Source organism: Adelges cooleyi, unplaced genomic scaffold (genome assembly GCF_023614345.1).
Source record: "Adelges cooleyi isolate 19-005CV unplaced genomic scaffold, UGA_ACOO_1.1 ACOO_flye_CR_arks_rails_tigmint_CR_PRNA_784, whole genome shotgun sequence".
NCBI lineage: Eukaryota > Metazoa > Arthropoda > Insecta > Hemiptera > Adelgidae > Adelges > Adelges cooleyi.
In genome coordinates this window covers 1,457,189-1,473,791 of record NW_026096496.1, presented here as the reverse complement: position 1 = coordinate 1,473,791, position 16,603 = coordinate 1,457,189, and the positions used below count along the sequence as shown (strand labels likewise).

At 32.0% G+C, this 16,603-nt stretch overlaps 1 protein-coding gene across 1 annotated transcript; it reads right to left on the bottom strand.

Moving 5' to 3' along the window:
* Window positions 1-9,994: 9,994 nt before the first annotated feature.
* Window positions 9,995-16,234, bottom strand: LOC126845344 (scoloptoxin SSD14-like). Its single transcript, XM_050584004.1, has 9 exons — window positions 16,074-16,234; window positions 15,711-15,931; window positions 13,001-13,196; window positions 12,472-12,672; window positions 11,714-11,942; window positions 10,872-11,062; window positions 10,559-10,799; window positions 10,244-10,357; window positions 9,995-10,147 (listed from the first exon to the last, which is right to left on the bottom strand). The coding sequence occupies exons 1-9, from the start codon at window positions 16,139-16,141 to the stop codon at window positions 9,995-9,997; spliced, it is 1,614 nt and encodes a 537-aa protein (XP_050439961.1). The 5' UTR covers window positions 16,142-16,234.
* Window positions 16,235-16,603: the final 369 nt, after the last annotated feature.

Genomic DNA, 16,603 nt, shown 5'->3' with positions numbered 1-16,603 from the left:
AAATTTAACATTCGTGGACAGTTAGATAGTCCGGAAAATATATAATATACCTTTAGAAACACTTACATACTAGGTCCTGCTATAGCAGTAGACATTACAGTACTGCCATATCATTATTTGCATGTACATATATCACTATATTGCTATAACAGTACATGGTGGTAAGTTAAAAAATGTTAGTATTTTTACGAAATAAAAAGAAAATACTTTCAACAAACTTTACTTGGTTTATTTCTATAAAAAAAAAATTGAACTTATTTATTCTTACTTAAATTAAGTACATAATCCTTTAAATTTTAAGAATGTTATTATAAATTATAACTAATTGTTTGTATGAAACTCTTCAAAACATGGTCCTGGACAATGTGGAACAACGCATTCTCTACACTGGTACTGAGTTTGTTTTCTAATTTTTTTTTTGTACAGATTTTACAGTTCTTATAATATTCTTTTCTTTTGTACTGAGGTGGTGGAGGAATTTTTTCTTGAAAGTACTGCTCTTTTACTGGTATTGGACGTTTTTTTTTTGGATACTTTGGAGAATTAAATAGTTGACTAGCTTTTGTATCTACTGGAAGTTTTATCATATTTTTTATAAGAGTATCACGAAAATCTTTGAAAGTTAAAGTCGTGCAACCAAATTTTTTTTGTATAAAAAAAAACTATTACAAACTGCAATATCTAAAAGTTGGAATAATAATTTTTTGTACCACCTTGATTGTTTTCTTGGGCTACTGTAATATTTTACCATTTGGTCGGATCTATCAATACCACTCATATTGTTGTTGTAATTAATGACTTCAATAGGTTTATTTTTTTCTTTGCCAAATCTATTTTTCGATAAAGCAAGCTGTGGTTGATATTTTGTGGTTATAACGAGAACATCCCTTTTATCCTTCCATTCGGATACATAAACATTATTTTTGCGACGCCATATGTATTCTCCCGGTTTAAATTTTTTGGTGACAACACATTTAGGGTTGCCTTTACGGTTATTACGTAAAGTTCCCGTGGTGTGTGTTTTTCTAAACAGAAGTGCGTTTGATACATCGATACTATTGTAAGTAATAGTTGTCCATAAAAATTGTATGACCTTTGTCAAGGAAAGAATCCATTTGTCGAAAAACTAAACTATTGATTTTTGATGTAGCCACCAACTTGAACCAACTTCTTCCCTTGTACATTTCCATATTTAAAACAAACCCATCAGGTGTACAAAGTTCGAAAAAGTTTATACCATATCGTGCTTTTTTTAATCTCATATACTGTCTAAACAAGAGGCGGTCACTGTAAAGTAAAAGCGATTCGTAAGGTACATATGCCGATTTAAAATTTTTCATTAGAATTTTAAAAATTGGTTCAATTTTTTTTAAAGGCCCACTTGGCATGTTTTCGTGTTCTTGATTAAAGTATTCAATGCTAAAACATCTTAAAATGTGTTCAAAACGCCTGCCAGACATTGTTCTTAGTATAATGGGGTGATAGCACAATGGGTTGTAGGAAAACATGGCTCTAATTACAGAAAATTGTACAGATCCAGAAAGCAAACAAATTGCCAAAAATGTATAAAGTTCTTCTGAATCCATTTTATTGAACTCTGCTATACGACAATGTTTTTATGAGGGCGAACTTGAGAATTCATTTTTATACCATAATTATTTGTAGATGAAACCAACTTATCCGTTATATCACGTGTCTATAACATATCAAATATTTGTATAGGATTGTCTTTTGCAGAATCGGGAATGATAAGTTGTACTCCTGACATACTACTGTCAAATTGGAAATCCGGTATATCATCCCAATTTTCATACCATTGATCGTCATTAGTATTTATATCTGTAATATTTCCGTCATCACTAGAATTTACCTCAAATGATTCGCCACTTGTGTCACTTTCAACGTGAGTTGTTCGTGGTTGACTAGTTGTTGGTAATGAATCTCGACTTGTACCAGGTAAACAATTAATTATAAACTAAAAATTATAAAAATTAAAATTAAATTAATTATAAATTATTAATAAAATAATTTATAATTTATATAACTTGTGCTCGTGTTTTATATTATTAAAATATAAATTGTTATTTAATCAAAATAATTTTGTATTAAACGTTTTTTTATGTACACAAAATACATTTCAATTAAATTTTTGTATAATTAAAAATATCATTATTTTTAAATTTATACATTTTGTAGCAAGGGCGGCATATGTATTTTTGCAGGACCGACCTGACCTCTGTTAGGCTGTTACGATACATGCCACGTTCATTTTGTTCGCTGTTGGTCGATTTACACCTGGCCTCACATTGTTCGTTCCGAATTTTGGCTTCCTTGTTCAATGTTCTCATTGCTCTGTACTCGGATTCGTATTTTTTGTACGTATCAACAATGTATTTCAACTGACTTCGGTGCCCGTCCGAGTTGTCGATTGTCTTCAACAGCTGCATGACGTCAGAGTCCAGCGACCGCAGGCTGAGACTCATCAAGGCATTTTCGTTGTCCGTGTACACGTATCCGATCTGCCGCCTTTTCTCGTACAACGCTTTCAGCTCCATCACGTTTGTTCGCAGCAAACAACACAGTTTTCTCAACTTGGCCAAACCCTTCAGGTCTGTCGCACTGGAGTCCGTGCCGTGCCATCTTGTGTCGGAATGCTCGTTGCCGGACGAATCTACCGGAGTGCTTTTATGACCTTTCGACTCTTTGTCGTTCGAAATGTCCACTTGAACGCTTTTTTTATCTGCGGGATCGTTATTGAGATAGACCGCCCGATCGGTGGATATTTTCGACTTATGGTCATCCGACCCGTTACCCTCGGACTCTTTCGTTGAATTTGTTTTCTTCTTGGACTCTAACATGGAATCATTTTTTCGCTTTGAATCTAAATTTTTGGATCCGAAAAACGAACTTCTTTTTCGCTTTGATTCAGACTTTTTGGTCTCTGCTTTTGAACCACTTTTGTCTTTGTCCGACTTTTTTTGTTTGGTCTCGACTTTCGAACCTCTTTTGCTGTCGGTTAACGTCAATCGCCTGCTGTCACGAGTGTGGGAAGGCTCTCGACTGTGGTTTCCAGATTTCAGTGATCCGTGACTTCCTTTGCTATCGTTCGGCGTTACCTGGGCAAACTTGGTTTCGTCGACCTGTACGCTGGCCTCCGCGGTAGTCACCACAAACACTTTTTCTGTTGACATGTTGTCTTTTGTGGACATCATTTGCACCACGAGGTTCTGCCCGAAGTGCCGGCTTAGCGGACCCACCTCGGACTCTATGTACTTGACGTTAATCGCGGTCGACAACCACATGGCATCCTGGTTGGCTCTCTGCAGGGCTGTCGAAAACCGGTCAAAGTGCTGCACCAACTTCGTGGATTTGTCGCCCACGCACGTTTGTTCGAAACCATTAGCTTGCGTCTGATACGGATTGGCTTGTATGGAACGACCCTTAAGCCCTTTGAAACAAGAGTTCATCGAATTGTCAACGAACTCGACGATTGTCAACACAAGAACGCTGTCATTTTTAACGTCACAGATAGGGACCAAACAATTATCATTTATAGAAAACTTATTACGCGTTTTACAATATTCAAAGCCATTCCACTGTTTACTTTTGAACGGTTACTCTTAGACACGAATACATAATGTACACTTATAATGTGCCAGCTGCGAAGACTGTTCGGCCAAATAGTTCCTAACAAGTACTTTATTAAGCAAAACATTAAAAAAATTCACCTTTCAAAATCGAGAAAAAAAAACGGAAAATGTACTCATTTTTATTATGACACCGTTATAACTTTTCAAAAAATAGTGAATGCTAGAAAAAAAATCTTTCTTTGATGATATAGAAAAACCCTTTTGTTTGTTTTATGTAAAAAATCATCTTCGCGCGTTGTAAAATCAGATCAATATTTAGTATAACCAACTATATTTCTTGCTTCTAACAGTTTTGATACAGATATATATGTATTTATACTACTAAAACTATTAAGAATGTTGTATCGTTCTTGCGAAGATCTTTACAAAGAATCGGTGGTCTTAAATATTTTAAACAAATTTTATTTGGTATTTTTTTATGTTGGATATATTTGTTTACTCCCGCGATTATTATTAAGCCGTAATTACAGCTTCCACTGTTTCATCGCCAAAAAAATTAACCACTTTTTTTTATTAATAAACAGTAAAATTATAATATAAATTTCAGTTTGTAAAAATAAATAAATGTAAATATTATAAAAAGTTATAATATTAAATTATTTAATTAATGATTATTATGAGCATCTGAGGTATAGTTATTAATACATGAATAAGAATAAACACTATCATCAGAAGAAGGTCGGACGTCTGTGTGCAAATTAGATGCTGTTGGTTGGTGGCAATTCTAATTGATATTCTATTATTGGTTAATGTTCTTGAGTGGTTTTTTGCCAGTACAATTGCTGGCGTTGGAACTGTTGTTCACCTACCTACTTCCCTTCTATATTACTTACAATATTAAATACTTTCCTTTTCACTAGCAACTAATCGGCAACAGAAAACTTCTCAACCGTCCTCTCCATTGTGTCAAAAAAAAGATCAATCTCATCTACTTCTTTTTTTTTTTTTCTACATTTAATAAGTGCTTCATGAGAGTACTACTTGCCGTCTCTGCTGGGGCTGATTTCCTTTTCACGCCTTGAGTGGATTTCCAACCTCCATGTACTTGGTGTCTCCTTAGTATGTTTTTAAGATGCAAGTATATATAACCTATCAAATTGTAATGAATCTCTAGGTGGTATTTTTGTATTATCATTTAAATGCAAAAACCTGATTATTTTTAAAAATCTTTTTATTGGCATATCTGAAATTCTTTTATTATGAAAGTTGTCATCTTCAGACCAATATAACCTCATACTTGGTAAAATATTAAAACCCATTATAATAAGCATTCCTATCACAGTTTGTAATTCAGGTACACTTAAATTTAATTCAGTATTTGATTGTATAGCATATAAATTAGACTCTTTAACTACCAAATTTTAAAAAGTTGAACTGATAAATAATGCAAAATAACTTAACAATTTTGAGTTATCAACTACAGCATTTAAACCAAATTTTTCTTTAAATTTAAATGATGAAAACTTAGATGGTATTTGACCATTTTTAGACCATTTTTAGACCATTTAAAATTGTTTGAATTTTGACTTTGTTGATTCTCATCTAAAGCATCATCATCTGAACTAGAAGATAAACTATTAGGAATGGGAACAAAGGGTGAAAAATAAACATCGGGGTCTTCATCTGTATCTTCGAAATCACTTGAACTTGGACGAATAAACTCTTGTAAAAGAGCTCTTTGAACCCTTTTAGGCCGTAGACTTCTGTTTGGAGGTACAGATGACCTTGTACTTGGAGTTAAAAAAGATACAGCACTATTATCATTAGACTGCGGAATATCACTGCTACCAGAAATAGTTAAATTTTGAGATCTTGTTGATACAGTTTCTGTTACACCAACATCAATAGGCAAACAATCAGCGTTACTATCCCCTCCAAAATCTGAATTTTCAACATGGTATCTGGAATTGTATTCAGATATGAAAGTATTTCATGCTTTTACATTTTGATATCTCTATAATAATCAAATATAACAAAAAAATAAGTAACTTTAAGTTGAGAAGTAAAAATGATGTACCTACATGACATTATAAATTATAAAAAATTGATAAGAAATGTTTTACTCAAGTCAATATATTTTCCTTGGCAAACCAATAGTTAGAACATTAAAAACAAATTTAATTTCTACATAACATACTTAAATTAAAATATTACTCCTAAGTCGATGGATGTATAGTTTAACTAAAATTGATTTAAAAATTATGTAAGTTTACACAAAAATAATAGATAAAAAAAAATAAATGTTTTTTAGCATATTTGAAGTGTCGTAAGAAAAAGTGTTGTGAATGTGCAAAAAACAAGCTAAATATGTTATTAACTAAAAAGTTACTTACTGTTTGAAGTCTACAGATCAATAAACGTACGTCTCACCAGCCCCCCCCCCCCCATATTGGAAATAAAAAAAAAATGTTTTCAAAATTTGTACTACCACCCTTTTAGAGTAATTAATAAAATTCGTGATGGGGGCTGGGGTGACGGCATCCCAGCCCCCCAACTATGAATTTTTTATTTTGCGTCTGAATACATTTTCAAATAAGTTTGTGAGATCGTATGAAAATCAACTTAGAAAAGACGTGATGACATATTTTGATTATGTCGTCTATTTAGTTTCAAGTTTAAATAACTTAAAGGAATATAGGATAAATTGGTTATTGGTCATAATTTAACTCTCCTGCAGGAAATACCCCTTTTAGAAACGAACAGGCAATTGTTAAACTGTTTTTTTTTAGCTAAAATTGGTTAAAATCTTAAAATCTTTAAAACCCTATTCCCAAATAAGCAATGCTTTTGCTTAAAGCATAGATTAATTGTACTATGGATGAACAATGTTTATGTTATGACTGGCAACGTGTACAACACAAATATGATAGTGTGGAATCAGGTCACTGGGAGCTCTCAATGGTAGAAAAAGTATTGGAAACGTGTGATGTAGCTAAAAAAGGAACAAAACACATGTGATACGCCCGGCAGGCATATGTTTGAACTACAAAAAAGGATTCATGCCGTTCCATATGTATTGTTTATCTATACTATTTAATCTATGCTTAAAGGGAGCTGCTAGCAAACTTCACTTTATGTGAATCTAACTTTTAAAAGATTATCTTTAAAAGTCACTATAAAACCAAGAATTTTTCAGGTAAGCATTGATGGTAAAGTATTTTTAAGTAAAACGCGTATTTATTTAGTTTACTAAATCCCAAAATTCTTAATAATACAAACTTAAAGCTTAAATTTAAAAAAATTATTCTTGAAAGTATACTTTTATATAATATATTTATTTAACTTTGATTGATGATTGTATTAAATATATTCTTACTAATTGTGCTAAATCTCCTCTGTTTATGTTGTTGGGCAATTTTTACCTTGTGCCCTCGTATGTCACAATTATAACATTTGACTATAATATCAATTAAAATTTAAAATTAAACACTAATTAGATATATTAAGACATAGTCATAATAAAACACAGTACTTGACACAAAGTTAAAAACTTCCCAATGTTACAGATGATTATACAAATTAAAAAGTTGGGTTTTATGAAAATATTGAATAATAAAGCAAAACTAGTTTATATTTAAGGCTCCATTAAGTTAACCCCCTTCCCCCCACATCGGAAATGTTAGTATTCCCCCCGTTCCAAAGTTAAACCGTTTTCAAAAAGAGGGGGGGCAACTTAACGATTAACATGTATAATAATTAAAAGAATTTTTAGGTAAATTGACTAATACAATTTAAATTTAATAAAAAAAAAAACAACATAATTTGTATTATTTAAAAATATTAAAATTTAAAATTATAATTGTTATACGAGTGTAGTAAAAAGGTCGTTGAAAAAAACTACTATGGGAAATTATCACGTTTTACCTAATATCAATTTTAACCTATATGTATGTATTGTATATATTGTAACCCATTGTATGTATGGCAATAACAATACTCCTTTATTTTCGTCTTCAATTTCCACTATGGGATTGCCGGTTTTGTGTATTTATTCAGCTCTTTTCATAGCTTTGTTTATGTTGTTTAATGTATATCCATTTTTTTGGAGAGTTTGCCGTAGGTATGTTTTTTCCTCTTCGAGGTGATGATTATCGGCTATTCTTACAGCTCTTGTTGTCATAGTGTGGAGTAAACCAATTTTTTGTGTCGGGCAATGGTGTGACTGCATGCAAGTACCTGTCAGTGTGGGTATTTTTCCTGTAAACCTCTGTACCGAAATTCCCTTCTGGATTAGTCTTGACTAGCACGTTCAGCAAAGGGAGTTGTTCACATTGCTCAATCTCCATTGTGAATTGAATATTTCTATGTATACTATTTAAATGGCTTAGGAATTCACCATGTTGCCATTGTACAAAAGTGTCATCTACATATCGAAGCCACATCTTTGGTTTAAAACTGCTATTTTCTAAAGCCTGTTCTTCAAACCATCCCATAAAGATATTGGCAAATACTGGCGCTAGTTTTAAATCCATTGTCATTCCATCAGTTTGTTCATAAATGGCATCTTTGTATGTAAAAATAGTCGATTTGGTACATATCTCTAGTAATTTTTGTAGGTTTTCATCTAACCATTTATTTTCCTTTATAATTGCTAAAAACAAAAAAATCACGGTTAGGGTTAGGATTAAATTGATTTATTTTGTGATAAATATACGGCTCATTTGTATACCTATAGACCCTCGTGTGAGACTTGATCGTTATTTCTAAATTTTAATCATTTTTAGACTAGAACCTTTTTTTCAGGAATTTTTTCCATGTACTCATGTACACCATTAGGTGTTGGAATATTATATTAATGTATGTATTAATATATGATATCAGTAGACAGTTATACCTACCGATGGTGAATATTATTAGCGTTCTAGTTATAAATATTTTGTTCACCGTGCCTCAATTGATTTTGTTGCCCATAGAAATTCACTAGGAAATAAATCGTTATAAATACAGGTAAAGTTGCATACTGTAACCATAATATCTAACAGTTAATTAAATAAAAATCAGATGAGCAATAGATCAATAATAATAATGAACTTAGTGAAATGAGTATATGTATGAGTATAGTAATGAATAATGAATTTAGTGGTCCGAGGTGATTTCACAAGTGAGATGGTAGTTTTTGACCGTCAAATTATCTCATGCTACCGAATTATGCTTAAGAAAAGTTTTTTTCGTTTTTTCTTTAACAAAAAATTAAATAATTACCAAAAAAAAAAATGTTTCTGTATACATTGTTTTTATAATAACTTTGGTTATAAATATTATAGATAACCCACCGAGACGAATTTCAGTTCTGGAACAACATGGGATAAGTGCTTGTAGTATCATTTTCATTAAAAACAATACTACTAGTATCGTCCAGTGTTAACGTCCAGAACTGAAATTTGTCTTGGTGGGACATCTATAATATTTATAATAAATTATTATATTTTTAAGAAACTTAACATTTTAATAATTATTATTCATTTATTTTGGCATGTCTTATCCAACTTTGTATGTTCAGGTCAATACACAGCTCTGACAAGTTTGGGAATTTTTGTTGATATGACATACTTATATGTATATGTGTGTATGTATATAAATATACCAGTTGGTGTTTTATAAAACGTTGGGCCGAGGCGTCCATCAAAGTCGAATGGCCGAATTGATAGCCACATTAATTATTAGAGTAAGGGTGGCCACACTGAGTGACCATTCCCTTCTGCTACCTGTTTACTTGTACTTTTGTCAACCAATTATTTTTTGTATAAGTTAGTAGTAGTTGCCCACTGCGCTTAACGAGCATTCGTGGTTTTGTATGTTGTTTTTATATTTTGCAATGGTGTTATTAGTCAATAGAATAGATATAGATATATTTATAAACCATTTATTTTTTGGTAAATAGGTGTAAACGCCACTGGCTAAAGGTAGGGATCGTTTCACTCTCTATAATAATTTAATTTGTACAGGCTTAATACTACAAATTTCTACAATCTTAGTCAAAAAATATAATACGGTTTTTCTTAGTGACACTATTTTTTTGGATAATATTTTAAGTCTACTCAATGAGAGTTGTCAATACGATTTATAAAATTTAAAATCATAATAACGCACACAAATTTGATATTGAAGGCTTAACGATTTAAGTCGATTATTAAAGAATTCTCATTTCATCACCACAACAATTATAATATTAAGAGTAATGTTAATAGACATTTTTTATACCACATCTTTATTAAATAACGGTGAGAAATGATTATGGGTCATACTTGGTGTAGAATTTTCAAACATAAGACATTCAACAAATTTAGTGGAAACAAGTGATAAAATCCGTAATACGTTATTACGAATATAATCGTTTGATGGTCCTAATACCCCGAAGTGTTTCCTGGTCGTCTAAAGTCTGCCATTACTGTTATCTGACCAGACACAGTTTTGTGAATAGCTGTAACGGCCGAACCTCCTCTAAATTTCAGTCTGTTTACCGGGTGACCAATTTCAGTCAAATGTTCAATCACTTTCTAAAAAATAAAAAGGGTATTCTTATTTAAGTGTAATGAAATATTTAAAAACCATTTCGTGCACAATAGTAATATGCATCTAAAGATTTATCTTACTCTGAGCACACCGTATTCGTAATCAATTTTCATTGGCACCAACTGATGATAGAGTCTGGACTCGTCTACAGCTTCTTTAAGGGATTTATTATACCAAAGTACCAGAGCAGCTACCTGCAAAATCAAACAACAGTCGTCCTTACTAATTTATGTGCCTAAACAATGATTTTAAGAAATCATAAACTAACATCACACGAATAACCAATAAAATCTAGCCAATAGTCATATTTATTTGAAATGCGTTATTATTATTTTTCCAAAATAAGACAATCCTAGATTACTTTAGTAGTTAGTTAATGTTAGTGAGTTTCTAACATAAGACGTAGCTAGTGTGATTTTAGATCCACCCGCTGCACCTAATGCTAGCACGACGACTCCTTTGCTGTTTGTTATTACTGTTGGGCACATCGAAGACATTGGTCGTTTCCCCGGTCGTATGTAGTTCGCCGGGGATGGTGGAATACCGAAAAAATTCGGAACACCCGGTGTCGAAAAGTCATCCATTTCATTGTTTAAAATAATACCTGTGCTTGTAGACATTACACCAGAACCGAATCTGATTAATAATAAAACGTACAGAATATTGAATAAACCAAGTTTAATTTTACAAGTAAAATAGATGAATTACATTGTGTTTATGGTGCTTGTTGCAACAACAGCACTTCCCATGTCATCTAAAACGACTACGTTAGCAGTACCATGGTCAGCGGGTATTCCAGAATACGCTCCGTAGTACTCTTGTTGTAAAGATGTGAAGCTATCGTTTATCTTATTTCGTATTTGCTTCATATACTTGTCCGATCTGACTTTTTGGAAAATCTGAAATCGTACCTCGTTATCAAGTACCATATGACAAATTTCACAAAAACCCAAAATCGTAAACAAAATTATTGTCTCGATTTAACGCAAAAAAACAAAAGAAAAAGAAGAGAAGATTAATTTTGAACAAGAATTGAGTGGGCTTAATTTTTTGAAGATGTGTCATTTAAATTTCTCCCCTACTATAACAAAATAATTTGTCATACAGATGATTTTCAGATTTATCCGATTTATTTATTATTAATAAAATAATTTATTTATGACAAAAAAGTGTAATTCACTTAAATAATTTAAATATTATGACTACATATAATTTAATATAATATTCGTCAGAGTAACCTAACAAAAAATAGACTATCTAGTCAACATCTACGTGGTGTATCCTGGGAATAATAGACTGAGCTCAAACCTTTGGACTCAACTAGAGCTGTACCAAATTACTATGTGAATTTAATTAAAAATAAGCAATTGAATATTTTGGCACCCAACTAGAGTTTTCCCTGTTAAATATATGTCGAGACAAAACTCATGTACTCGATAAAATACGCCGGGACTCAATTTATGCTAATTTTGGAATTTATGACCCGATTCGAGGTTTTCCAACCCCAAATCAAACATAATAGGTATATTTATAAATAAAATCTAGTTTACCTGAGACACGTCTACGTAATTATGGTCACCAAGATGAGTCCGTTCTCCATAACCAAATTTGAATGCTTCCACTAAATGATGGGCGTCTAGGCTTGCATTTCGAGATGGTAGTTTTCTATCCAGTACTCGTAAAATGTAAGCTAAAATTACTCCGGAGCCTGGCGGAGGTCCTGCATGTAATTTTAGACCGTTATACAAGCTCACCTTAAACGCCTCTTCAATTTCCACACTGAAAATGATTAAACGTTTTTTTTTCTAACGATTTTTAACGGCAAACAACATTCCGGTGGCTTAAGTTATAAATGAGATAAATATCAATTAGTTCAAATACATATAGATTGAGACGATCTGGGTGGTTTGGGAGAAGGCCGAAGACGTTTTTTTTAGTATAAATTTTTTTATACATGAAAGAATTTCAATCTGTAAAATTAGTACATGAAGATTTAAATATTATATATTATATTAACATAATATATGATGTTGATACGGCCAAAAAATCTGCTATTTTCTTTTCTCGGCGGGGAAAGGAGAAATTTAATTGAATAGGACTTTCAAAAATTATAACTGGTTGAATGAAAGATGCGATGATGAAAAAAACCGAGATAAATTTTTCCGATAATTAGCGCGAAATATATTAAATAACAATTATAAACTCTATGTAAATCAACTATCCATTGCTTTGTTTATAAATGTTATTTATTTTTATTTTGTACTTGCTACTTCTGTCAAGAAAGCGTAATATATTTTTTTATAAGTACTTGTAATTTGCTAAATCGTCTGCTGTTATTATTCCACCGTTATTTTTAATGTCTTTTAAAAAATCAGCTGTCAGCTGTCCTTTATACAGTGCATCTGCTCCATCTCTTGCAATGATCCTCATGGCCTCGGCTAATTTGGGTAATTTGTAAACATCACCGGCTTTTTTTACACTGCCGGTGTTTTCATCAATAAAATAATCCCTAAAACATGAAAATTGATCAAATAACAAAAAATAATATAATATTTTTAAAAGTGTGCTATATGCTGTAGCCTAGTGTTTGTTGATGCCAGCCTAATGGCATAGACCTAAATGTAAACATAATGTATCTCTAATATATTATTAATTTCTCTCTAATACCTTATTGTATATCACTAATCTCTTCTATCTAATCCCTTATCTCTTATTTCTAATTGTAATGAGCGTGACAAATTTTCATAGCGGTCGGATTTTGCGGACCGACCCGCAGCCATAAGACATCCATTTCAAAATATGTTCTCAGCAATATCTTACACATAGTAGAAACTTACTTGATTGTTGTGGTATTTTTAATTAAGTCTTCATAGCGCGCCAAGTTAGTTGCCAAACGTTGGCTAACGACTATTCCCTCTTCGCACTGCTTTATCGTTGGCTCAAATAACGAACTCCATGTTACTCCACCGCCGTATTTGTTATAAACAGTCCAGTATCCTTTAAGTTCTCCGGGTATGGCGATTGCTAGTCCGCCTAAATATTAAAATACATGTATTAGGGTGATAAACATTTTTTTTCGTTTTTCTTCATGACAGTTTGTACTTTTGGGTAAAACAATTTTTCGGATTTTTAACATGATTTTTAGCTACTGCAAGTTAAAGTTTTCAGAAAAAATTTTGTTTTTTAGTTATTTCTGGTATAAATATTAATTTGAAACATATGTCCTTAGTATAAAAAAAACATCGGTAGTTGAAAATATTTTATTCCTATCCTATAGTAGAATATAAAAGGAGAATTTTGAACGAAAATCCAAGATTCTACATGGAAAACTATAATAACCTGAAAATCGTATAATCATAATTTTGTTGCAAGAAATTTAGTTATATACCAGCATAAATATCCAGTTATCTAAATAGTTATAGACATTAAATTACATTTTTATTATTGAAAACATTTTTTCATAAAAAAACAAAATCTGTAGAATATTTATGATAAAAGAAAGATAATTTGCTTATTAAGTACTAAATTACTCTAAATTATAGTTTTTCTTTGTATTAAAATCTGGCATAATACGGTGACCTTCTAGACTATTTTTGTATAAAACCTTCTATTCTTTCTGTTCCACAGACAGTAGCCCTAGCTACAGTTACTAATTTTACACACCTTTTGACTGATTGAGTGCGACAGGGCACATGAGAGAATTTTTCTAAAATTTCACTGCGTACTTGATCTTTGTCACTCATTGCCTCAAATATTATTTGTGTATTTACTAGTTTTGTTAGTGAAGGTTTAGCCATAGACTTCTAATCTATTAATTCGACATAGTGCTCAGCGTCAAAATTTATAGTGGGACTTTAAAAACGCGTATCTTTCCTGAAGTTGTTTGGCGAATCTCTAAAATTATTTTTAATGCTGACTCCTTAATGAGTTTTCTTTCATCGGCCAACATCGCAGTTAAAATAAAAGCTTGTGTTGATGTATTCGATTTGGAGTTTTTGGAAACGGTTGGTGTTGGGGCCTAACAGTAATTTGTAAAGTAACAGGTTGGTAGCTCTATATTTTTAAATGTTAGTGGCAGGTGAAGAAAGCAAAATGTATAGTTAAGTAACCTTATTTTACTAGTTATATGAAGCAGTCAAGTAAGTCGACAATCGATGATGATATCGAGGCAGTGCACGGACCGAGCATTAGGTAGAAGAAGGTTGTTAAGAAATAGAGTCGGACATATTCTATGACGAAATAAAAAATCGAGGAGTAAAGGTAATATAGTTATATAAAATATAGCGCAGTAGGATCGCGAAATTGTGTAGTTAGTGAAAATATACCTATCCCGAGTATGGACGGTTTAAAGACATCGGGGCACAAACGAATTGGCCGAAATTGAGTAAAAATTGTAATATTTACAAGGTAGCAGTAGGAATACATGAAAATAAACAATTGAAACATCTTGCTATATTCCTTCATATCATAAGGGAATACGCCCGAGAAATATTTGAAACATTACGTACTAAGGGTTAAGATCGTAGTAGCTGGGGTCTAAAAATCTTCAAGAACAATTTCTTACTGAAACCAAGCTGACACTGGAATAAGTAATAAATATAGCTAAAAAATTCAATGCAGCTCTGGTAAAAAAAAAGCTTATGAATAACCCTCTGGAAGAAGAGAAATCAATATTGAAAATGCCTAAAAAATACAATAAAGAATTCACAGTTATAATAATAGTAAACTGTAGTAGGTTACATGATATAAATTAAAGTCCGGCATATCAAGTAGAATCCCGCAATTGCAAGTTGCTTAAAGCTGAAAACGCACCGGCCGGCACATTGACTCGCAGCGTTGCGCAACAAGAAGACTGCAGTTTTTTAGCAATTTCCCTAGCCTTCATTCTTTCTTTTGAAGTGTTTTTTGGATTTTGTTTTAAAACATGGATCAAGACGTGGATCGACTACTCGTGCTGATCGAACCTTTATATATAATTTCAATTTAAAAGAACACCAAAACCTCCTGTTGTGAACTAAATGTGTACCGAAATTGGACAAGTATTACATTTTACAGTCTTAAAAACTTATCAAAGGTATAATATTCATTCGGATGTAGTTGTAAAAATTTGTCTGGATAGTTCCTTAGTTCACAAAAAAACCAGAAATATTTCTTTTTGGTCTATTGGGTGAACCCAAAATCTAGGTCGTCTTTCATTTTCAACATCCAAAATTGCCACAATAAAATATTCACCTCTGCTGTATTATCCATTTTGTTGACTCAAAAATATGTAGAATTTATTTAGAATAGAGGAAAAAACTGACCAAAAAGCACTCGTCTCTTTTAACAAATGGTAATCATGTACTGATATAATCTTGTAGCAATTTAAACAATTTCAAAATGTTGCAGCCGATTTTTTTTTTATTGCCGAAAAACTGTTTTACAACGAAATGTTGCAGTCAGTGCGTTTCTAGCTAAAGTTATTAGAGGTGAGGGGACAACTGCCCTTACTTCACTTCTTATCTACAACTAAAGTACAAATAATTCATTAATTGTTTGAATAAGTACCTTTTTGAGATTTGATCGAGTCATTAATGAACATAGTCTCATTGGCAGCGGCTGGTGCCGATTCACGTGCGTTGACTGCGGTTGCCTTTTTAGTAGTAGCATTATATATAGTCATCAAAAATCCTCCACCTAATCCCATGTATTCCGGACAGTGAACACCGTCACATATCAATGTAGCTATAATTGCGTCTACTGCATTGCCACCATTTTTCAAAACGTTACTACAAAGACATGGGTATAATCAAACATCAATGACTCAGTAATATTTTTAAATACAGTATGTTGGCCAACAATATCGTATGTTTCGACATTTTTGCCCATTAATTAGGTAGTTACACATTTACATATAACCTTATATATTACCGTCCAATTTTGGCACATGGTTCTCCGTTGGACACAACCCCGGCCCGGTCGTAAACACCCATGGGCATGTCTGACGGGGGCAACGGAGCATCTGTATCTGGAATTTCTTTATTATTTGTATGATGTGAAAATACAACTAGCAATGAGACTAACACAACCAATAACGCTTGATTGAAATCTGAAACTATTTTTGTACAATCAACTAATAAATACTATTTCCTTACATTCATTGTTGATAACCAACATTTCATATTCAAAAATTACATGTAATTTTTACATGTATGAAAACTACACTTCACACATAGTACAACTATTTGAACGACAGACATTTGTTATACAGATAAGACACTGACCGGAAAGACAACCATCATCTTCGTCGTCATTATTTGGCATTTTCTAAAAATGATCGCACTGATTTTAGTAATATTATAAACGATTATTAATACAAAATTTTGTCTGAATGTAATTTTATTATTATTGTTGTTGTTACAATTGTAGAACTAATATAAACATAATTGTTTATTTAATAA

What these genes read in the sequence shown, in the direction of transcription:
- LOC126845344 (XM_050584004.1), bottom strand. Translation starts at nt 16,141, where the DNA reads ATGCCCATGGGTGTTTACGACCGGGCCGGGGTTGTGTCCAACGGAGAA. An exon ending in CTCGATCAAATCTCAAAAAG is followed by an intron (nt 13,197 to 15,710) that starts GTACTTATTCAA and finishes TTTAATATTTAG; the next exon opens with GCGGACTAGCAATCGCCATA. An exon ending in ATTACGTAGACGTGTCTCAG is followed by an intron (nt 11,063 to 11,713) that starts GTAAACTAGATT and finishes GTACGATTTCAG; the next exon opens with ATTTTCCAAAAAGTCAGATC.